General features: G+C 37.5%; 1 protein-coding gene across 5 annotated transcripts in view; it reads left to right on the top strand.

Moving 5' to 3' along the window:
* Positions 1-24,285, top strand: part of PLEKHA5 (pleckstrin homology domain containing A5) — a 239,797-nt gene that overhangs the window by 165,359 nt on the left and 50,153 nt on the right. For 4 of the 5 annotated variants that reach the window (XM_039249007.1, XM_039249006.1, XM_039249005.1 and 1 more), the window contains exons 10-12: positions 1,181-1,648; positions 7,537-8,002; positions 11,669-11,752. In XM_039249007.1, the coding sequence (XP_039104938.1) occupies positions 1,181-1,648; positions 7,537-8,002; positions 11,669-11,752 (1,018 nt within the window). Of the gene's footprint in view, positions 1-1,180; positions 1,649-7,536; positions 8,003-11,668; positions 11,753-14,708; positions 14,829-15,636; positions 15,691-24,285 lie in introns of all 5 variants that reach the window. The other variant, XM_039249011.1, reaches the window with a different exon arrangement.

Here is a 24,285-nt window from a genome sequence, read left to right as displayed (position 1 = left end):
ATATCCAACCTGCATATTTGGATAGTTCATAAATTTACTCTAGGAAAAGTAGCCAGTCACATTTCTTTTCTTTTTTACCCTCTCTAATCATATTCTAAACTCTGTCTATAGCCGTATATGTATGGGTTATGTATTTCCTACTCATCACCAAAACTGGCCGCAATACCACAGTTGGGATCTGATAGGAACATTATTATATATTGAAATGTAGAAGGTTGGCCAGTTCCTGAAAGGCCTCCTAGCATGGCATGATCTTGGCAATTTCATGCAGGTTCAGACACTCAACTTGGTCTTGTCAGAGTCTGGAAGTGATTGGTTTCAGAGAAGCTGACTCTCTTCAGAAAGACCTAGATATAACAACTGGAATGGTGAGCAATAAAACTGTCCGGTGCCCCAGCCATATACTGTTAAGCAGCATATTCTTCCAGTGGGGAGATGGACATGGGATGTCAGATTCTAATCGAAAATTTCTTGGTGAGATAGAATGGTAATAGCAATCAAGTCTGTGGCAGCCGCTGAAATATTCATCTGATCCTCACACAATCTCACAGCCTTGGTGCTACAGTTATCCCCACAGTGAATTTCTGCATCTTGTCCAGAAACACAGCTAGTAAGCCGTAGAGCTACAGCAGGCTGACTCTGAGAGCTGTTCACCAAAAGTCAGGTCCTCTTGAGTACAAACAGAGAGTTAGTCATTCATATGGTTCAGATCTTCGACAGCATCAGACCGTAATTTCTTGGTGCAGCCATTTCCGCAAACCAGATTTCTTTTTGTCTCAAGATGAGTTAACCCTCCTTGGCTGCAAGCCACATTGTCTGTTTCAGATGACCAGCTGCCGCGGTCCTTTACGTGTGTGGGGTTTGTGATTTTACTGTCAAAGGGCAATCTTAATTTGCTTTATTTCCAGATTTCTAATGGGGACACTCATCACTTTTTATCCTCCAGTGCTATATACAACATAGGTTTTCTTCCCCTCCCACATTTCTATTTATGCATTTTGGTGTTGTGCTTGAATTTTCATATCACAACATTGAGGATTTGTACAGACTTGTTTTCTGTGACCCTTTCAGGTTTTTCCATAAAGTCAAAGGTAATTTTACATTTTTCCTAGACTGAGTCCAAGAAATAACACGTGGATTATTTCATCTGATTTACTATGTTTTTCTTCTCTGATTTCAGAGTGGACAAGGTTACATCTGAAAACGCACCAACTAAGGAAATCAATATCTTTCCCAACCACAGAGTGCTTATTAAACCAGAGGTCCAAAATAACCAGAAAAACAAGGAAATAAGCAAAAATGAAGAAAAAAAGGCATTGGAAGCTGAAAAATATGGATTTCAGAAGGATGGTCAAGATAGACCTTTAACAAAAATTAACAGCGTGAAGTTGAATTCTCTGCCATCTGAATATGAGACCGGGTTGACATGCCCAGCTCAGGCTGGACACTATAGGCCAGTCAATGTGAATGGTTCTGAGAACAAAACCATCAATGTCAGCTTGGCAGATCTTCGTGGTGGAAATCACCCAAATACCGGGCCCTTACATACAGAGGCTGATCGAGTCATGCAGAGGACAAACTCCATGCAACAGTTGGAACAGTGGATTAAAATCCAGAAAGGGAGAGGTCATGAAGAAGAAACCAGGGGGTAAGTGTCTTGTCATAGCGTGTCCTGAAACCAGATTTTTTTCATACTATGTTGGTAAAGATTGGTTTCTGAGACACCTATTGAAAAGTATTAGTTCAAATTGTGTTTTAGACATTATAAACATTTGTTTTTTCTTCATGGTAATCAGACATAAGTGTTTTTTCTCCATCTCCCATTGTTCTGTCCACATTTCTCACAGAAGTCCTTGACTAGTAGAGGGGAAAGTTAGATAAACTAGTGCAATACACTGTGACAAAATGAAGGACGAACAGGGTGCCTATAAGAACAGGTTTCAGGGACAGTCAACACAGCCTAAGTGTTCTTAGGAAAACTGTTCTGCAGGAAAGGAAATACAAGCTGAGTTGTTAAGGGTGGCAGGCTGATCGTGGCTTAGATACACAAAACTGCAGAGTTGATGGGGCTGAAACAGGAATCCAGAGACGTCCAGTATGGCTTACGTACAACCTCTGTGATGATGCATGAGAACCAAGGCTGGAGACATAAGCCAGAAGAGATGTTTTCAGATTTGGTATTTCAGAAAGATCTGCTGCAGAATCGGGAGAACAGATTAGAGAAAGCTCAAAAGCTATTGGACTAAGTGAAATGATGAGAGGGAGGGGATGTATTTAAGGTATGATTGACAAGACTAGTTGAGTGCTTGGATGTGCTTGATTGCAAACTAGTCTCCCTCAGTCTAGTTTGAGTGATAGGGGAAAATCAAGAGTGACACCTGCTTTTAGGACTCTGGTCGTCAAGGATTGCCTGATGCCTTTTACCACTTTGAAAGGATTTGGGAAGAGAGAAAGTAATGACTGATTGGACAGGCTTACTTTGAGGTGGCCTGTATGTAGTCTGTAGCTCCAAAGAGAAATCTGGACTTGAAATAAGTTTTGGGGCATCATCATTATATCAAAAGCACTTAAAGGTAAGGATGAAAATAGATAAATTCATTCAGCTGGAAGCTAGATAAAGATTCCACAGGAAAACCTGAAAGAACATTTACATTTAAGGGAGAAAGAATTGGGGGGCCAGCAAAGGAGATGAAAAATAAAGGCCAGAGGAGATGGAAGAAAAGCAAGCACCTACCAATGAGAAACTGTTATGTCATTAGACCAGAACATGGTGATGCAGAACTTAAAAAAGACTTGAACATGCTTGTGGACAGAAAAATTACCTGAAGAGTTATTGTGACTCTTAGTAAGTAGAAAACCAAAAAACAATGACTTTAATGATGTTTTGGCTAAGTGAAGAGTAACTTCACTGTGAAACTTCCGAGGTATAGGAATGTTCTTCCATTTTGCTCAGTTGTCACAGCTGATGTCTGCAGCTGTCCGCCAAAGTCTGTCTCCTTTCAGGAGCAGCTCAAAGGCCTGGGTACACTTGGCCTCATCTTTTGTTATCTCAGCCAGCAACTACAGAACACTCCTGCAATGTGTTCACTTCCATTTTCTTCCCCACCCTGACTACTCACTTTTCTGATTTTCCCAAGGGAGAATTGTGAGAAGATTTCCCATTTCAAAAATAAAGTTTGATTAGACAGAAGGAAAGCCAGAGTTAGTTCTGGGGGGAAAAAAATGAAAGGATGTTTGGTAGTACCTAAGGTAACCATTTTCAGGGAAACGATAATAAAAATCCCAGCCAGAAAATTTGCTGAATCTCCACCCAGCAAATTAAACCTCGCTTCTTAGTGAAATCACTTTTCCTCAATGATTCTATACTTTCTTACAGTTGAAACTGTATAATTACAGTCGTTTGACAAACATCTGGAAGTTAGGATTTTTTTTAAATTGTTGAGCATAAATAATAGTTTCCAAGAACTTTTGGGTCTCTTGATGGATATAATTAGCACACATAAAGGCTTTCTGTGTGACTTTTTTCTTTTGAATGCAGACCTCCAGCTTCTGACGGTTATTTTGAGCTAGGATTTTCTCCACCTTGCCCCTCCAACTTTGGATTCACTGGCTAGAGTCTACTTTGAGTCACTGAGATATATCACCTACATTATAATATGAACTTCATATTTAAAAAATAGTTGGGATGTTTTATAATGAAATAATTTTTATTGGTGGAAAGAAACATAAGGGTTATTCGTAGTACAATTCATTTTGTAAAACTTTATGAAACGCTTGCTTTTATTATTAAAGTTCTGTTAGAAAGAAAAGGGGCTTAATATTTAGTCAAATAGTAGATCCCCGCATCTGTGAACAGAACTTAAAAGTTTCTTTTGAGTGGCAGGCACTGTTAAGATGCATGGTGCCTTAATCCATTGTTCTGCATGGCAGAATCACAGGAACAGGGTTTTCATGGTGTTTGACAGGCAGCTGCTAGTGAATGGAGCACCAAACCTGATGAAGGAGCTTACAGTGTTCATTTCTTAAGCTTTCACTTAAAAGTAAATCACACTTTGCTTAATTTGAATTTCTTTGGGGAAACCACTGAAGGAAACTAGTTTTTGAAAAACAGGTCTCAAAATGCTAGAAAGTATATGCGGTAAAAATAAATTTACTTGAAAATAACCTAACTTTTTATTAAAATTCTTCAAAAGTGCTTCCAAAGATGGCAGAAGAGCCTTTTAAACATTGTAGTCATTAATTAGCCAAGCTCAGTAGGGAAATAGCATACTGTGAATGATCATATGATAGGTTAACGGCTCATGTTTAATATACATGTCCACAGGAGGGTCCAGCTTACATATTGTGAATGCTTCAGAGTGCTGATGGAGGTTTTTGGTGCAATAGATTTTCTGAGCTGGAACGTAAATACTAGTTTATGGGCAGTTTTTATTGTGTTTTAGAGTAACAACATATGTCCGTTCCTTATATGTTTAGAAATAGTTTTTTTCCCATATTTTCAAACTAGATATAAAGTTAACATTTATATTTTCAGTATATGCTTCTGTGATATATAGTTCATTGCTTAGTACAGAGCCTTTTGCATATTAAGGTCTCTATAATAGTTCTTGAATTTGTGAATGATGAAATCAGGGTGTATTGGGGTAAATTGCTTTAGTAGTAGGACAGAAGTTCTAGGATAGTATCTATTTCTGTGACTGACTTTCTTCCTAGCAGATAGCTGTGGGGTTGCCAACTCTGGACTTGTTCCAGTTCCTACCTTTGTTGTTAACAGAGAAGGTAGGGTTGGAAGGGAGACCCAGCAGGGGGGGAAAAAAGGAAGTATTTGTGGCAAGAAAGCAGCAAAGAATAGAACAACCTTTATACTGGTTATATCAGAGTACTGAGTACCTTTCTCCTTCACCCCAGATCCAAAGGCATCAGGTGGGTAACCCCCTGCAGTAGTTCCTGCTGGGGGAGGGGGGGCATGTTCGGTTGTACGCAAGCTTGTTGTAAGTAAAGACATTGAAAAGCTGAAGAACAACCAGCATGAATGATGAAGGAAATTTAGTTTAGGGGGGGTGGTTGAAGAAACTGGAAATATTTCAAATATATAATAAGACACGGAGTTTAGAACTGTACGATGGCTTTATGATCACATCGTATCATTGATGAGAAAACCAAATCTCCAAAAGTTGCAGTTTGCCAGATTTGGGTATAGCATATGAAAGACTCTAGTAGCATTTTAAGATTATGTCCTTTCTGATATGGGGTGTATCTTTATTTTTAATTAAATTATTACAACTAAAGAGTAAAGGTTTTAAAATAATTTTCATGGTTTAGGGAAACATTTTTTTAACAGAAGGATTATTTTACTTTTTTATTCAATCCAGAAGTCTGGGAATCATTGGCATAATGAAAAAGGCCTACTTAAGGAAGTAAGAGACTACATGCCATTCCTAGCAGGCTCACTAACTCTTACCTTTAACCCACATGTTGAAAGACTCAAGAGGAGCACCTGGCTGACTCTGTTGGAAGAGCCTGTGATTCTTGAGCTTGGGGTCATGAGTATGAGCCTCACATTGGATACAGTGATCACTTTAAAAAAGAAAAAAAAAATTAAAAGGAGTATGAGCTCTTGGGTTTTTCCTATCCTGTCCTCAAAACACACACCACCACCAAAAAAACCCAAAAAACACCACTCTCTAACATTCTCTGAGTCCCAGAAAATGTAGTTCATCCAAGGTCTCCTTGCACATAAGTAGGAGAGCAAGAATCTTGGCCTTCCTGACTTGTGATCAACTGCTTTTTCCCACTTTACTGTTTTGTCATATTTTTCACAGCTTTATCACATCTATGGGTGCTTTAAGCCACAAAAAAAGGATATTTAACTTGAGACTTCCTCTGGTAGGTAACATAATTTTACTGCCCTAGTAGGCACAGATTATGCAGGGATTTTTATTATCACCATCCCTCTTAGCTCAAATGCACCCAATTCATTACACCTAATCACAATGAAATTACTACAATACAGTAGTGTTTACACATTGTCACTGATAGTAGTCTTTAGGTCAGACAGCTCTGACATCCAGCTTATCAGATTCCCAGATGGTGAAAGAGTGTGGTCAGGTCACTTATACATTAAGTCTTCTGCCCTTTCTGTTCTATGTGATCACCACTTCTTTTGACATTTTAACACCCAGTAGGAGGCAGCAAAATAGTGTGCAATCATGCATGCACAGTTCCAAACTGTACTTTATGTTGCAAATAACAGTGCACAGAAGAAACGTGTTAATGTTGAAAGAAGAGGTCAGAAAACCTGGGTGTATGAGGTCCCAACTTCCCCACATTTAGTTTATTCAATTACATTTTATATTAGAATATAGATTTATGCCCAGTGTAGATGCTACCAACATGAATACTTATGATTAATATTGATCTTTTAAATCTAGATTTTATTGTGGTTATTGTTACTAAAAAGGTTGTGTTCACATTTAGAATTTGAATTGTAATTACACCTTATTCCTACCTCTGAAGATAATGGGGGAACACAAATGGTAACTTTTTAAGAAACTTTTTCCTAATGTATCCAACCTAGCATGAGGTTAGCAAAGGATAGTTAAAACAGTGTTTTTACCACAGTCTTTTTTCAAAATTGTAAACTAAAATTCTACTTTATTCTCTTAATTTTAGGAAACTGAAATAAATTGTGCTTAGTAATATGTCTTATGTATCCATATCCAAAAATATAGCATTTTAGAAGAACTTTATTTTAGATGCTTAATATACAAGAGGAATTTTTAGATTGCTTTAAAAAGCCTCCCACAAAGCTTATACCAAGGTGGAATATTCATTTCCAAGCTAGAAACATGTAAAACTCCTGAGATTTGCAGTTGTATATCTGAATATTATCAGGTTTAAGTATTTTGCCTTTAGTTAAATTTTGAGCTTTAGCTTCAAGTCATTTTTATTTTTCAAACTAAGAAAAGATATCAAGGGGGGTTTTCAAACCACAAATGTACTGATGCACTTCTTCCCAGAAATAGTCCCGCTTTTTGAAGGAAACGATATAATAGAGGAGTCACAGACACCTGCAGTGTCATTTCCTGTCTTCATGCTCTGTAGGACAACTCAAATCCTTCAGTATTCCATCCTACACAGAAATACGACTTACCTGTATGAAAAGAGTCTAGGAGTGTGTTGCATAAAAACAAATAAGATATGGAGACACACTTAAGATTAGATCATAGATAGTCTTACAAATAAGTATTTTTCCTTTTTTTTTAACCAAACTGTACATTGTGTGGAATTAACAGTCTTTTATGTAAATCACAAAGATGCTTTTTACTTAATGTAGTAAAGTCGTCACATTGAATTTCATAAAAAAGTTAAAATCTGTTCATTAATATTTTATACCCTGTGTAATATTTTGATCAGCTTTTAAAAGTAAGTCTCAAGATATATTTTACTTACCAGAAGGAAAAAAATTACTCTAATTTAGAATCTGGAAAACAACTCTCTTCTTCATTTTTACATTTCAATTTTTTTTTATTTTAGAGTAATTTCATACCAAACATTACCAAGAAATATGCCAAGCCACAGAGCCCCGGTTATGGCCCGCTATCCAGAAGGTTATAGAACACTCCCCAGAAATAGCAAGACCCGGCCGGAAAGTATCTGCAGTGTAACCCCTTCCACTCGGGACAAACCAGTAGCACTTGGAGCAGAGGAGAAACGGAGATCAATGAGAGATGACACGATGTGGCAGCTTTATGAGTGGCAGCAGCGTCAGTTCTATAATAAGCAGAGCACCCTCCCTCGTCACGCGGCTTTGACCAGTCCTAAGACCATGGTTAATATTTCTGATCAGACAATGCACTCTATTCCCACATCACCTTCCCATGGGTCCATAGCTGCTTATCAGGGATACTCCCCTCAACGAACATACAGATCGGAAGTGTCTTCACCAATTCAGAGAGGAGATGTGACTGTAGACCGCAGGCACAGGGCCCATCACCCTAAGGTAACATGCCCACTAATCTTGTGTTAACTACTACTTTCTGGATGTTGTGTTTTATTTCTGTCCACCTGTTCTTTTTTCTTACTGGGAGAGACAAGAAAATAGGTAGGCAAGGCAGCTCCTTTGCTTTAAAAATTAAGAATATGGGACACCTGGGTGGCTCAGTTATTTAAGCATCCAGTTCTTGGTTTCAGCTCAGGTCATGATCTCCCAGTTTGGGAGTCTGAGCCCCACATCGATCTCTGTGGTGAGAGTGAGGAGCCTACTTGGGATTCTCTCTCTCTCTCTCTCTCTCTCTCTCTCTCTCTCTCTCTCTGTCCCTCCCCCATGCATTCATTCTCTCTCAAAAAATAAATGAACTTTTTAAAAAACCATAAATGTCTTTTTTTTAAATCAAAATTTAAAAAGAATAATCTGCAGTACCAGAGTCTCACATATAAAAGCCTACGCTGGCAACATGTCGTCTTTTAAGAGCACAGGAATAGTTATTTTGAGCCGATGTGTTATGCATTCTTCTGTGCTCCATAGCCTGTGTCATCAAATTTCCATGTAGGTTAAGACCACTTGCATTTTGATTGGCTCTTCACACACTTGAAAATTCTATACCTGTCCTCTTCCAGTATACCTTTATTCTTGCGTGAGATTCATCCAGCTCTTTGCTAAGATAAAAGTGCTAACCTCAGGGCACCTGGGTAGCTCAGTTGGTTAGGTGTCTGACTCTTGATATCAGCTTAGGTCATGATTTTGTGGGTCATGAGATCATGAGATCGAACCCCACATCAGACTCTCCACTGACAGTGCAGAGCCTGCTTGGGATTCTCTCTCCCTCTCTTTACCCCTCTCCCCACTCGCTCACTCATTCTTGCTCTTGCTCTCTCTCAAAATAAATTTTTTTAAGAAAAATGCTAGTCTCTTCTTCTGACCAGCTGCATATATGGCTTATTGAAATACCTCCTTATGTACCTGAGTTAATATTAGAATAAGAGTGCCTACTAGCATATATACTTTTAAGATTTACATAGAGATCATGTTTTAATTTGTACATGAAGTTGGCTTAAGCATTGCTTAGTAGATTATTTGGAGTTAATTGAGAGTGTTTTGTGTTGGGTAGCTTTTTATCATACCAAAGCACATGCTTTGATCATTCAGCCTGTATGCAGGCAGTGTTTAGTGAAGTAAAATGAAGAGGAATTTTTCTGTCATTTTCTTTTTAATTCTAAAGAATTTCTTACTTTATACCACTTTAAAATGTACTTTTCCTTATCCTTCTGACAAACTGACTCCTTCAGTTATAACATCGTATAAAGTATATATTTGATATAAATAAAATATATGCTTTCCATAAATAAGCATTGGTTAGAAATGAATAAGTCTATCAGAAATTTTCCTTCTTGGAGGAAGCTTTAGTTTGCCTCACCAAAAAAGGCTCACTTTGAATTCTGTCATAACAAAGTTCAGTATTTTGTCACTTTGTACATCCAATGAATAAATCATCTTTGGAAAATAGTAACAATATTTAAGAGAAATCTGATCTGATCATTAGTGTGTGGTTGTTTGAAAAGTGTTCTCCTGGTAATTAGTACTTTTATCATTTTTAGCCTAAATTTATCATCTGTATCTGTTTTTTTTTTTTAAATGTTTATTTTTGAGAGAGAGAGACAGAGTAGAGCACAGATAGGGGAGGGACAGAGAGAGGGGGAGACACAGAACCCAAAGCAGGCTCCAGGCTGTCAGCAGAGAGCCCATGCAGGGTTTGAACCCATAAACTGTGAGATCATGACCTAAGCCAAAGCTGGACACCCAACCGACTGAGCCACCCAGGCGCCCCTATCATCTGTTTCTACAACAAATATAAAATGAATGTATGCTCTCTAATTCCTAATCAACTAGTTGTCTACTCCTCTTCCCAGAAAACTTCTTTAACATTGCCACAATTTTCTTTCAAACTGTTCTGCCATTTTCCTCGATGTGATCATTGGTTCCCCAAGTATGTCCATGGACCCCTGAGGAGTTCCCATGTCCCTTTCAGGGAGTCTGTAAGCTCAAAACCATTTTTATAATGGCAATAATGAGACATTATTCATTGTGTTACCATTTTCTAAGAGTGCAAAAGCAGCGTGGGTACTGGCATGTTAGCATGAATTGGAGGCAGCTCCAACTCTACCGTGGTCATTGTGATGCTTCCCTGCCACATAATGGCAACAAAAATAAAGGAAGCAGTTTCGCTTAAAAATCCCTTTGATGAAGCAATGAAAGATAATTTTATTCAATTTTGACCTTTCATTATATATCATTTTCGTGTGTGGGTGTGATGAAATGAGAAATGTGCTTAAAGCATTTCTCTTGCGTATCAAACTGCTAATATCAGGGTTGACTCAGAAAAGAAGATTTGTGTGATTGAGTTGCAAGCTGAACTAGCTCTTTTTTTCCTGAAACACCATTTTTACTTGAAAGAATGAATGACAGACAAACTACGGTTGTTCACACTCGGTATCTGACAGACACTTCTCACAGTGAAATGTTATCCTGTCACTTCCAGGAAAACAACCAACAGTATTTGTCACTGATGACAAATGTGAGCTTTCAAGCAAAAATTAGAATTTTGGAAATCTTCTGTCTGCCACTGTGAGCTTGATAGCTTTCTGGTGCTTAAAGATCAGTGGTAGTATTAACAAATGTGTGTTACTGTATTGTACACTGACGGATATGTGTCAACATCTGCAGAACTCATTGAACCAGCACTTTCCACATGACCAGTGTTTGATATTCCAAAATCAGAGATGGGTAAAAAATTCATTGAAAGCATAAACACTGGCATACCTCATTCTCAGGTGCTTCGGTTTATTGCACTCTGTACATACCTCATTTTTTACAAAGTTAAGGTTTGCACCTACTCTGTGTCATGGAAGTCTGTCGGCACCATTTTTTCCACTGGATTTGCTCACTTATGTCTCTGTCACATTTTGGTAATTCTCACATTATTTCAAACCATTCTTTTACTGTTCTATTTGTTACGGAGATCTGTGATCAGTGATTACAATTCACTGAAGGCTCAGATGATGATTAGAATTTTTGGGGGACGCCTGGGTGGCTCAGTCGGTTAAGCATCCGACTTCAGCTCAGGTCATGATCTCACAGTTTGTGGGTTCAAGCCCCACATCAGGCTCTGTGCTGATGGCTCAGCCTGTTTCAGATTCTGTGTGTCTCTCTCTGCCCCATTCCCACTCATTCTCTGTCTCTCAAAACTGAATAAATGCTAAAAAAATTTTTAAAAAAAAGAATTTTTTTGCAGTAAAGTACCTTTTAATTAAGGTACTTTTTTTAAGACATAATGTTATTGCACACTTAATAGCAGCATAGTGCAAATGTAACTTGAACATGCACTTGGAAACCAAAAAGTTTATTTGGCTCACTTTATTGCATAATTCACTTAATTGTAGTAGTCAGGAACTGAACTCACAGTGTCTTCTAGGTATGCCTATGAACTAATAGTTGTTAATGTAACAGTATGAAAAGTTCATTGATACAGTTTCAGGTAACACTTTGCAACCAACTTTTAATATCTACTTTCATTAGCACTAATAACAAATTTAAGTGATATTTTATAATGTAAATTTAAGATTTCTCATCATTGACATTGACGACAGAATTGTACTTTCATTTTCCTAGCATGTCTATGTGCCTGACAGGAGGTCAATGCCAGCTGGCCTGACTTTACAGTCTGTTAGTCCCCAGAGCCTCCAAGGCAAAACGGTGAGTTCAGTATTTTTATTTATCCTGTCATGTTTTATTTATGTGCTACACCTGATAGCACATATCTGACATAGCTTTTAAGTTTGAATTTCAGAGAGGTTCCTCCAAAAGAAAAACTGTTGCTACTTTTGTGGAAGAGAGCTCATCAGAAGAATTTGGGATCATGAAGCCATTCCACCATCTGACTGGAGACATCTCCCTAAATGTCTGATTGCCTGAATATAAGATTATATTTTCAGGGTTTATTGTATAACCTACGTGAGTTTCTTTACTTCATTGGATGTTGATTCCCTCATTTTTTTTCGTTAGGTTTATTTATTTTGAGAGAGAAAAAGAGAGAGAGTGCACAAGTGGGGAAGAGGCAGAGAGAGAGAATCCCAAGAAGGCCCCGTGCTGTCAAGGCAGAGTCCCATACAGGTCCTCAAACCCATGAACCATGAGATCATGACCCAAGCCGAAATTAAAGAGTTGGATGCTCAACCAACTGAGCCACCCATGTGTCCCGATTCCCTAATTCTTAAAACAGAAGTTGGAGTAGTTGTCTAGTGGAACAAATCCAGCAAGCAACCGTGTGTAGTCACACCATGGTCCTATTAAGAATAGTCCCTCCTGGGGGGCACTTGGGTGACTCAGTCAGTTAAGCATCCAACTCTTGATTTCTGCTAAGGTCCTGATCTCGTGGTTTGTGAGATCGAGCCCCACATCAGGCTCTGTGCTGACAGCGTGGAGCCTGCTTGAGATTCTCTCTCTCCCTCTCTCCGTGACTCTCCTGTGCGTGCTGTCTCTCTCTCTAATAAGTAAACTTTAAAAAATAAAAAAAGCAGTTTCTCCCATGAATTTTTGCATAGAGTAACTACTTTAGATGGGAAAAATGATTTACATATTTATGCAGAGACTATAAATACTAGGTGCAGGCACGTACTTACCATTACCATTTCATTGTCAGTATTATGTTCAAATTGGGAAGGAGTTCTATTACCAGGACACTATTTTTCTTCACATTAAATAGAAAAGATGACTTTCACTACTTCATTTTATTTTAATGGCATTGTTTTATCTTTGCATTAATATCAGTAGGTAGTCTCAGTTCCTGTGAAGATGTGATTTGAGGATCTGTGTATTTGTTCACTTAAAATTCTCTTCCTGCAGGAATCAAAACAAATTCATCTTAAGTGTTTTGCAGACATTTTATTTCATTTCTGGATCTTTTACATGCTAAGTTATGAGAAAGGTGTCCTGGCTTTAAACTATTTCCGGCTTACTCATTAAAGGTTATAAATATTGCTTGAGTAAAGCTGAAAACTTTTAAATGTTGTAATTTGTAAATATTAGATTGGTAATCTGCCAAGAAACAGACATTTATCATAAGATAATGCTAAGAATCGTTTTAGGAATTTTTATCTTCTGCCTTGCTCCCTCTAGTGGATAGTTGAGATAAAATATACTTAACCACCTTTTGTGTGGGTCAAAAATGTGCCTCTTTCTATTTTGCCTCAAAATTTAAATATGTAGCAAACTTCCTGGAATCTATCATCCTTTTGAAAAATCTCTATCTTTTTAACTCAGTAAATGATAAACCAGAGTTTCAAGATTCCTTATTTTGATATTTCTTAAAAATATCATTCTGGGTCTTAGACTATCTGAATCCCTTACACCACCCTACCCTCTACTTGGCAAGACCTCAAGAACTTCATATGGTGGTCATAATACATGACTCTCCCATAGTCATGCGGTCACCAGGCGTGGCTGGCATCAGAGCAAAAGCGGCGATTCTCCGCCTGTGGGGAAATGTCTTCTTTACATCACACACACACACATTCTTTTACTCTTTAATCCCATAGTAACTCTGGCTCCCTTCTAAGTAAGCCTAAAGGCAATAAATTTTCATATAATTTCAAATTACAGTTAAAGATTATTTCTGTCCCTTAAAAAATTGTATAGAATGTAAAGACAGATGGCAGATGAATAGAACAGAAGAGAGCTGGTGTAATACTGTGTTATAGGCAAGATAAATCCATCTCAGGGACATTGTCTGGCCTGGAAGTCTTAAGACCATAGTGTAGCTCTGAAGTGATGAGAATCTCCCTCTAGCCCATCTGTAGTTTTTAATCGTAACAAAGCTCATAGAAATACCAAATAATATTTTATGGCCTATGAGACTGCCAATAACCATACCTTACTGTATTTCTAACGAAGAACAATATGTCAGATTGGCCTCTTAAGGAATTATATCTACCATTGAAAATTGCTTCCTCTTGTTGATCATAGTAACCAGTCAGGAGCCAGAGTGTGGGAGCAGGGTTTATGTACTCATGGAACCTCTCTGTTGGTACTAAATACAGTCTTTTTTTTTTTTCTTTTACCCCCCTTAAAAAATAAAAACTGATTTTTTTGTCATTTAAAATATCCTGTGAACGCAGTAGCAGTGACATTTAAAAATATAACTGGGAAGCAATTAATAGATCCCGGGTACTGAGTTTAATGATATGAAAGTATCATCCAAGTTCTACATGAGTTTTAATGTTTTTTTTTACTTTCTATTCTCTAAAATAGAATGTTGGACATGCAGGTATTGTTCTATTGCTGTAAAATCTTAGGCATCACTTAAAAATGTCTTTTAATGATTATTTTTTAATAGCTCTTATGTACAAACCTTACAGTGGTTTTTTTGGCATTGTACTTTTTTATATTTAACATTTAAGTATTCTCTCATGAATTCTGAGAAAATGCCTTAATATACTGTTGTTTTGCTGTATCTTTTAAAGTAACACTGTTCCTTCTATTTCTCTAGATATCTATGCATTTATGTAGGACCTATCATCATAGTGCCTAGGCACTATGTTTGATGTCAACCATAAGAGGAAACTTGCCAAGAAATCTTGGTTTAATATCTGTCACTTAAGACAACAATTAATCTGTTTTCCACTGTTTGGATTCTTAAATTGTACTCCTTCAGCCAGAGGAGCTTACGCTGCTGCTAATAAAGCTGAGACGGCAGCAGGCCGAACTGAGTAGTGTCCGGGAGCACACGTTAGCACAGCTCATGCAGCTGAAACTTGAGGCCCACAGCCCAAAGGTCAGCTATGAAGACTCTTTATGTGTCGTCTGCCATTACCACTCACCTGGAGCCATTCGTTAATCAGTTTGATCGGTGTCGTTGGTGTCGAGCATGAGCCCATACAGTCATTGCTGCGACATTATAATCTCCTATTGACCCTTTGAGAATTCACTTATTTTTATGTTACTAAAGGGAAATATGGATAGGATGAATTTCTTCTTGGCTTTCCAACCCGCTCACTCACCAACTTTTGGTCGTGAGGAAGGAAACGCATACAGACTTCATTTACCATATACTGTAGCTTCCATGGCTGATAAAACAGATCATTGAAAAGTCCTATAATTTCCTAGAAAGTACTAAGTTGAAAATTGGTTATAACTAATAATACTGCCTTATAAATGTCAGAGATTAAGATATTTCTTTTGTTCTTGACTAAAAGAATGAACCCATGCAAACATTTCTCAAAGGGTTTAATAGCCTCTGGTTATATGACAAACATCCAAAGAAGTAGTAGTACTATGTCACAGAAAAGTATTAACCTGTAAAACTTCTAATATTGAATCTGCTAAAGCTGTTGGAAGGATTTTTCTGCTTAATATTTTAGCTTCTGTGCATGTCTACTTAATTTCTTACAAAACTAAGTGTAATTTTTAATAATTTAATATGTCATCTGTACAGTTTATAGGGAAGCATGTATATGAAAGTTGTGTACTGTGATATAGTGGGTTATGATAAACTACCTGTTTTTCTTATTTCAAAATTGACCTTTTCATGAATTCTACACCCTCTTTCTCTATTCCTTTGTTTCTTGATTGGTGCCTACTAGAATGAAATTCTTTCACATCATCTTCAAAGGAACACCATATATTTGGATCATCAGGTGGGATTTGTAGAATTTTTATTACAGTACCTAATAAAACTTTTGAAATATAGCACAGTTTTCCAAGTTATTTAGAGCTAATAGCATGACTTTTATAAGTGACAGAATAAGGAATTCCTAACAGGGTGAATTCAGTAATGCCAAAATAAACCAGTAGAAAGGACAGTCATGACTGTTAGGAGCAATGCAAATGCTGGGTCGCTGGAAAATTGGGAGCCTGAATCCTCCAGACTTCCCTTTTCTTATCCCAAGAAAACTCCCACTCAGTAAGGTTTATCTCTGCTTGGGGTTGACCTAATTAAAGAACTAGGTACCTAGCTGTGAATACCTTGTTGGAAGACCAAGAGGGGGCGGTGTGGTGTGCTCTCAGGAGGTAATTTCACTATGGGTGTAAAGTATGGTGATCGTTTTTAATGCTATAGCTCCAGTCCTTGTTCAGCCACCTCCTCCTGGTGTTGGTCTTTGCTAAGCTCTGTAGAATCATTTTTACAGTGGCCTATAGTTGCTGCCATTTCCTCAGCGGTAGTAGTGAGTGTGGATGGTTACGGTGAATGCCAGTTCATGAACAGGGACTGATATTTCCATATTTTAGTTTTTATGAAATTCTCTATTAATATTTAATTTTAATTTGATGCAAACTTTTGATATGTTCTTGAACATTGGATTTCTTCCAGTGAATGCATTTTTTATCTATATAAATTAAGCTATAACTTGTTTAGCTGTTTCAAAATAATTCAGACTTGAGCATTTTACCAAATGAAAGACGTTACTGTGGATAATGTCGTAAGACAAATGCTTACGTATTTATATTTGCCTGCTTAAAACAAAATAATGAGGTACAGCTTTAAAATTAGTTCTTTTTAAAGAGGGATTTTGCATTAGGATAACCCTTTGAAAGCTGTTCAATCATTTTTTTTTAATTTTTAAAAGAAATTTACTTTTTTTAATATATATATTTTCCCACAACATGTTTTCATTATAATTTTGCCAGTTGGAATGCTTTAGAAATCAGCATTTCATAAGTTCAAATTCCAGTCTTCACTCCAGAGACTGATGCTATTGAAATTTAACCACGGTGTACATTTACACTTGGAAAGTAATCTAATAAAGACCCGAAGTCTTACCTCAAAATGCCACACTGCCAACAAAGTTTCTAAGATGCACTGGTAAATAACTTTCATAAATCTCTTTTGTCCATAAAGCTAGCAATAGTTCTGCAAAATAATGGGATATTATAAAAATTAGGTTTAAAAAACAATGATATAAATGTGAATCTAAAGTCATATAGTAACTCTGGAAATAAACCTAGCGGTTCACTGTAATTTATTACTTACCTCAGTAAATCAAAACTAGAATTACAGAGACTTAGAGTTTTAGAAAAATCCCGGGGCTTGCTGGCTGGCTCAGTGGGCAGAGCATGCAACTCTTGGGTTGAGAGTTCAAGCCCCACTTTGAGGATAGAGGTTACTTAAATAAATAAATAAAATTGGGGGAGGAAAACCCTAGCAGGGGGGTGCCTGGGTACCTCAGTTAGTTAAGAATCCAGCTTTTGACTTCACCTCAGGTCATGATCTTACGGTTCCCCACTGAGCTTCAGCACTGTGGGCACGGAGCCTGCTTGGAATTCTCTGACCCCCTCTCTGCCCCTCCCCTGCTCACACATGCATGCTCTCCCTCTCTCAAAATAAATAGACAGACTTAAAAAAAGAAATCCTAGGAAAAGACAGGTAAATATACTGAAAACACCACAATGTTTCAAAGTTGATGCTTCTCCTCAACTCCCTTTCCCAGGTTGAGCTCTGTTTCTTCCCTTTACTGCAGTGACCCAGATCCGATTGAAGTTTCTGTTCCCCTTGGTACTCTTGAAGTGCACGCCACTGAGCCTTTGCTATTAGAAAGGACCAGGCTGGTGGTGTCCTTTAGGTAGCCTCCAAAAATCTCAGCTTTTAATTGATGCTCTCTGTTCCCTCTACATGTCAGCAGAGGTTTTCTAGTAATTGCCTTTTTCTTACATTAGATCTTGAAATAAAATTATATTAGTCCAATTTTAAAATCTTGGTAATGTAAAGAATTTCCGTAATTGTTTGAATGCTCATTCGCATGATCAAAATAAAACAATTTTTGATGGAAAAAAACAGGGCCATTTTTAGACAATAAATAGACAATATATAGAAGCAAAGAAACAAGATGGAAGCTTTGCCCAGAAATTCAGATATGCCTAAATGTATAGATCCTTAAGGTTTCCTAAAGAAAAATCCCTTTTTAAATAAATCAAAATTCCTTATGTTTCCAAATAATTATATTTAATGTAAATGAAAAATTTACTTTTACACTGTTCTATAGTTTATATCAGCAGTAAAGTTACTAAGTTACAGAAAAAGAAATCTTGATCATTTTCAGTTTTAATGAATGTTTTTGTGTTAAGCTCAAACACTTCTAGCTTTAAAAAAAAAAAACACACACACACACATTTCCAGCTTTTAAGCTTGATACTGCCAGTAACTTATTTTAGATTACCAAGTCTGTTTTTATAGGCATTATTAGTTGCCTGATATATAAATTGATTGACCAGTTTTTTAAAACTACAAATTGGAAGCTAGATTTTAAAATCTGAAAGTCAAAAGAAAAGGCTCTGGTCACATTTTATACTGTGTATCCTATCAAATGAACATCCTAATTAATACTCACTTTCAACATGTATTCTCCTAGCTCAAATACGTCATTAGAATAACTTAAGGCCAGCAACAAAATGCAGCCTGTCTCCTGCATTAGTCAAATGAAAGTTCTTAACTGATTGAAATTCTCTTAATTGCTATCACTGTCCATGAAAAGAGAACCAGGTGTGGTCTCTGAGTTTCAGAGGTAAATTGATTTCTGATATCAGAATGCTTATTACAAATGAAAAATAAAAATGAAGTTTTTATCCTGAAATTCTGAAGACCTACATATTATACAGTCAGTCCAAAAATTCGACTTCTGGTCCCCATAGCTTGAGCAGTATAATTTGGCTTCGAAGCAGCCACATTTTGAGGATGAGTTCTGCCCTGAAGTGTTTTTAAAAATAGCAAAAGCCATTCTAATTATATGGTAGAGTTTTCTTCTGCTTTTTGTTTCATTTTGAAGTACACTGTTATCATTTGCTTGTGCTTTTACAGCCCAATTAGTAGACTGTTCACAGGCCATGTTTATTAAGACTCACCTAGATTTCTCACTTTAATTTTAATTTCCACTTAAAATTCACCTAAATTTGTGAATTTTAAGGTAACCTGTGAATGTACATTAATCCTAACTGGATGTACTTCCTTACCTCGTCCAGGTTCTATTTAGAAAATGAATGAATACCTAACTTTTTTTGGTCAGTCATGAAGGGAAGATTAATAGGAATGGGGAAATGAGAGCGTTTCCATCCCTTTATCCATATGCCCCTCCTCTGTTTTAGCTCCTCCCTCCATTTGTTTCTTCCTTACCTGCTTTTTGTAACTTTACCTATTAGTGAGTAAAAAGCAATTACAAGAAAATTTAGATGATGCTCCCTTTCCTTTCTTCCTAAAACCCTCTGCCAGCTTTCCATGTAGGCAATGATAACAGAAAATGAGATGCTAGGCACTGGGACTAGGAAATAAGTAAGAGGACATGGATAGAAGGTTCAAGAAACTTGGAGCCATGTTTCACAAGCCTTTGTCAGTGTGCTGCCCTCTTGTGGGTAAACGAAGCATATACCTACCCTTTCCACAACCACTGCTCATCACTCCCTGATTTTATTCTAGCACTCCAGTAGCTAACCTCCTTCTTTAAGAATACTAGCTACAGTTTAAAAAAAAAAAAACTTGCTATAGTAAATGGAGTTTGACTTTTAAACATCTAAGCTCTACTTGCACAGGTACTGCAGCAGTTATTTTATTTTTTCATCTTCTAAATATAAAAATTGTACCATTGAATGCCCTTAAGATTATGACATTTTGGGGGTGCCTGGGTGGCTTAGTCAGTTAAGCGTCCGACTTTCACTTAGGTCATGATCTCGCGGTTCATGGGTTCGAGCCCCACGTCGGGCTCTGTGCTGACTGCCAGCTCAGAGCCTGGAGCCTATTTCAGAGTTTGTGTCTCCCTCTCTCTCTGACCCTCCCCTGCTCACGCGCTCCCTCTCTCTCTCTCTCTCTCTCTCTCCTAGAAATAAATAAAAATATTAAAAAAAAAAAGATTATGACATTCTGCCTTTAACCCTCTCCAAGAGTCATCATAGTTAATTGCATCAGAAACATTTCCTTGAGAACGGGAAAAGAAGAGACATATCTCAGCCACGCTTAGGTTGCAGACTGCCTCTTTCCCATGTACGCAAAAGTTTTTTGTGAAAAGAATATGCCTCTGTTCCAGTAATTAATGAAGTTGATTTACCCAGTTAGAGCTGTCTCCCTACTGCTAGAACATACTTAAATTGTTTCTGAATATAACATCAAATAGTATGTACTTTAACATCAGATAGCTAAAGGATCTTATTATACTCAAATTCTTTTGGAAAAACTGGAAATCTCTCCTGACAAACCAGTTTGCCATAGTATAATAAAAGAAAAATACAGCCCAAGCATACCTATGGTGTTCTTGGTTGTATGGAAATGTTTAAGGGACGCCTGGGTGGCTCAGTTGGTTAAGCATCCAACTCTTGAATTCAGCTCAGGTTATGATTTCACAGTTTATTACATCCAGCCCTACGTCAGGCTCCGTGTTGACAGCACAGAGCCTCCTTGAGATTCTCTCTCTCTGTTCTTCCCCACCGCTCACATGTGCTTGAGTGCACTCTTTCTGTCTCTCTCAAAAATAAGTAAGCATTTTTTGGGGTCGCCTGGGTGGTTCACTGGGTTAAGCATGCAAATTCAATCTCGCGGTTCACGGGTTCGAGCCCCACATAGGGCGCTGTGCTGACTGATAGCTCAGAGCCTGGAGCCTGCTTTCGATTCTGTCTCCCTCTCTCTGTCTGCCCCTCTCCTGCTCATGCTCTGTCTCTCAAAAATGAATAAACTTTTTTTAAAAATTTTAATAAGTAAACATTTGTTAAAAAATGTTTAAGAGTTGCAACAGTCAATAGCCACATCCTATGTCTTCTCGTACATTTTTTTTTTACTATTATCAAATGCTAGTGGGGAAGACAAAATCATTTTGTTTGAATGCTAACTTTTAAAACATCTTGAAGAGTAAGCTAAATCTTCTAATTTTTGCAAAGATTTTGTAGTAGCTCTGAGATTTCATGATATAATTCTTTTTATAAATATGAATATTTTATGGACTGTGCACTAAAACTAATGATGTTTGGAAGAAGTCCGATATTCCCATTGGCTGCTGTGGACGTTCCTTATCAGTATGCTTTATATATCCTTTCAACAAACAATAGTGAACAAAACTATACAGACACAGACTCTGACCACTTTTAAACATGCTTATGCCAAGGGAAATGTAAAAAGAAACAATTAACTGAATGTATGTAATTGGTACCAAAACCATTCAAGGTAAAAATCCAAGAGAACTTTTTTTGCATTCTGTTCTTTGTGTGTTCTTGAAAGGCAGCTTCCCTAGAAGGGAAGAAATGCTAACAAGGTGATTGAAGAGATTCTTGATGGCTTTCATTGTTCTTGTCAATTCAGCAACTTCTGGTCTGTGGAGCTATTAAGCAAAGATCCCATTTTCTCTAATATTTTAAGGGGTCCTGGAGCTTCTATTTTTAGGGATGATTGAGATAATGTTTCTAGGGGATGTAGAATAGGCATCTGGCAAAAGCAAACTAAGGAAACTAGGAAATTGAAAGTATGTTACTTTAATATTTAGTAACTAGTTACATGGTTTAGAATATCTGTGTTTTTTTTAATGCCTTGCTATTATTAAGAGTGATCCTTTCTTGGGGCGCCTGGGTGGCTTAGTCGGTTAAGCGTCCGACTTTCGCTTTGGTCTTGATCTCGCGGTTCGTGGGTTCGAGCCCCGCGTTGGGCTCTGTGCTGACTGCCAGCTCAGAGCCTGGAGCCTGTTTCAGATTCTGTGTCTCCCTCTCTCTCTGACCCTCCCCTGCTCACGCTGTCTCTCTCTCTCTCTCTCCTAGAAATAAATAAAAAACATTTAAAAAATAAAAATAAAATAAGAGTGATCCTTTCTCTCCATCACACCTCATTCTTTTTCTCTCTCTCCCTTCCTCTGCATATTTAATCACAGAAATAGTGGGGAGAGGGGGATGATACCCAGAAGTTCTGAGGCAGTATTTGACATCATAATGGCAGAACTGTAAGAAGGCTAAAATAAATAGAGAGTGGGTAGATTATCATTAAAAATTTGGAAGGACTTATTTTATAGGTGATAACTCTGATCTCTTGGCCTATTCACCGCCTACACATTTTTATCATGATTTTCCAATTTCTTACTAGTAATTAATCTATCCCTTTTTGCTGTTTTCATTCATCTCAACCTTTATAGGGGAAGTTCTCTGATTTTTAGTGTTCTCTCAACTGAGCATTCATCCACACATCATTTTACTAGTTGTCTCTTAGTTGTTCTTCATCTCTAGCCCTGGGGTTTCTCTCAGGAAACAGATATTGTGATGTGCCCTTGATGTGGGCTTGTTCTCAGGAAGTTAACTTTGAGCAGTGATACCAAGGTAAAGAGCTGAGCAAGGAAGGAGGGAGTATATTATCACTGCCATAGGCAAGCGGGGCCCCCTCGAAATGCTACTTGTTGATGAAAGAAACCTGCACAATTGCCCAGCTGACCAGCAGAAGGAAGCATTTGTACTGGCTTCCATCCTCCTCTGACCAAGGGTTGCCTCTCTACGGTTCCAGTTATGTGTTTGTAGTTGCTTATGAAAATCTGCACTTGGACATTCTGCCTTTAGTTCATTACATGCCCAACATGTCCAAATTTGGGATTGTCATTTTATCCCACAGTTCTCTGATCAAAAAGCTAAAAGCAAAGTTAATTCAAAATACTGCTCACCTTTAACGTCAATGATGTAATATTTATTGAGCACATCATCCTTGGGAAAGAGATCATTGGACTTTGAGAAGTATCAGGACCTTTACTTTAGCTGTTTGCTTAGACCCAGAACTGGTTTGAACCCTCAAGGGAAAAGAAAAAGTGAGAGCCAGTCTCCTCCTCCAGCTGTGGCTAGGAGAGCATGACACCAGCCTATGGCAGTCTGATTGCCTGGTGGATGAAAAGAAAAACAAGTGGCAGCCTACCTAGAAGGATCCAAGGAGTGAATCCACCACTCCAAGGGTGGAAATTACACAGATCTACAAAAAGGGAAAAATTAAGTCAGACAGCTTCCTGGAGTTATATTACATTCTCCTCATATTTCATCTGTCCAACACCACCACATATTAAAGTTTAAAATACTTTGAAACTCGAATTTAAAGTATTTTAAGAACAGTTTTACTGAAAACAGGAAAATCACGAACTTCTGTAGATTACTTAACTGAATACATAATATCTTCATGGTATTTAGTCAGGATTATAGAGGCCATCATTAAGACCCTGTATATATTAAGCTCCTGGTTACCATTTAATCACAAAATCTTGCCAGTAATAAATACACCTATCACATTATGTCTTTGGCTCATTCCAGAAATTTCACAAAATTTTTGCCACAAAATGAGGGTCTCCTTTTGGTTTATCATTCAAGCCCTATCTTCACCACCTCCTCAAACTGTGAAATCCTTCCTACCCTATCATCCCTTTTTTTTTCTGCCAGCAACTTACTGTTTCTCAAATACTTTAAAAGCAGTCCCATTCTCTACACTGTGTACCTGTCCAGTACCTGTCCATCCTAACAGCCTAAGTAACACTCCACAGCTTCCAGAGCACTGGCACATACGCTATCCCACTTGACTTCTTCTATGTAAGCCTCTGTAGCATGTGGGCCATTTACCTTTGTCCCCATAAGCCAGCTTTGATGACTTGTCCAAAATCACAAAGCTAGGATGAATACATTGTATTAATGAATTTTCTTTTCTTTCCTTTTTTTTTTTTAAATCTATTTGACTTCCTTGAAAATTAGTGGAGTTGTTCTTTTATTTTCCTAAATAGGAAAATGAAAACAATTTCCCCACCCCCCTAAAATGTGAACTATTTACATACAGTTTGCTTCTGTATTTATAAAAGCAAATATTTTTGTAGCCCAGTGACTATAGCTTTTGCTTCTTATTTTTATTCCTTTTTTCGGAACATTCCTTCAGCAGAGATTTATCGACCTCAGTCAGTGTAAGGCAGGAAGTTAGTGCTTACAAAGTAGATTCTTTAATTATTTTCAAAGCCCAGGAAGGAAATAAAGTTGAGCATAAATGCCAAAAACATTTTTAAGATTGACCTAACAGTATGATTATGCAGTTAAAACATAAGCTGATAAATCTTTAAATTAATGGTAGGAAATCTGCTACTCAGCACCAATTGCAACCCAGAATATACAATTGCTATTAATAAAATCCAGATCCTTGTATCCAGAAGATATTTTAACTTTGATTTAAAGCTCAAATATATTTTGGAGTAGATTTACCCACAGCCAAAACAAATACCTTTTTTACTAACAGAGGTATTGCATTTTCATTTTTGGAATGTTTGTCCCTT

Source organism: Hyaena hyaena, unplaced genomic scaffold (genome assembly GCF_003009895.1).
Source record: "Hyaena hyaena isolate Hyena2069 unplaced genomic scaffold, ASM300989v1 scaffold_326, whole genome shotgun sequence".
Lineage (NCBI taxonomy): Eukaryota > Metazoa > Chordata > Mammalia > Carnivora > Hyaenidae > Hyaena > Hyaena hyaena.
The sequence above is the reverse complement of the archived record's forward strand: the minus strand, read 5'-3'. Positions and strand labels throughout refer to the sequence as shown.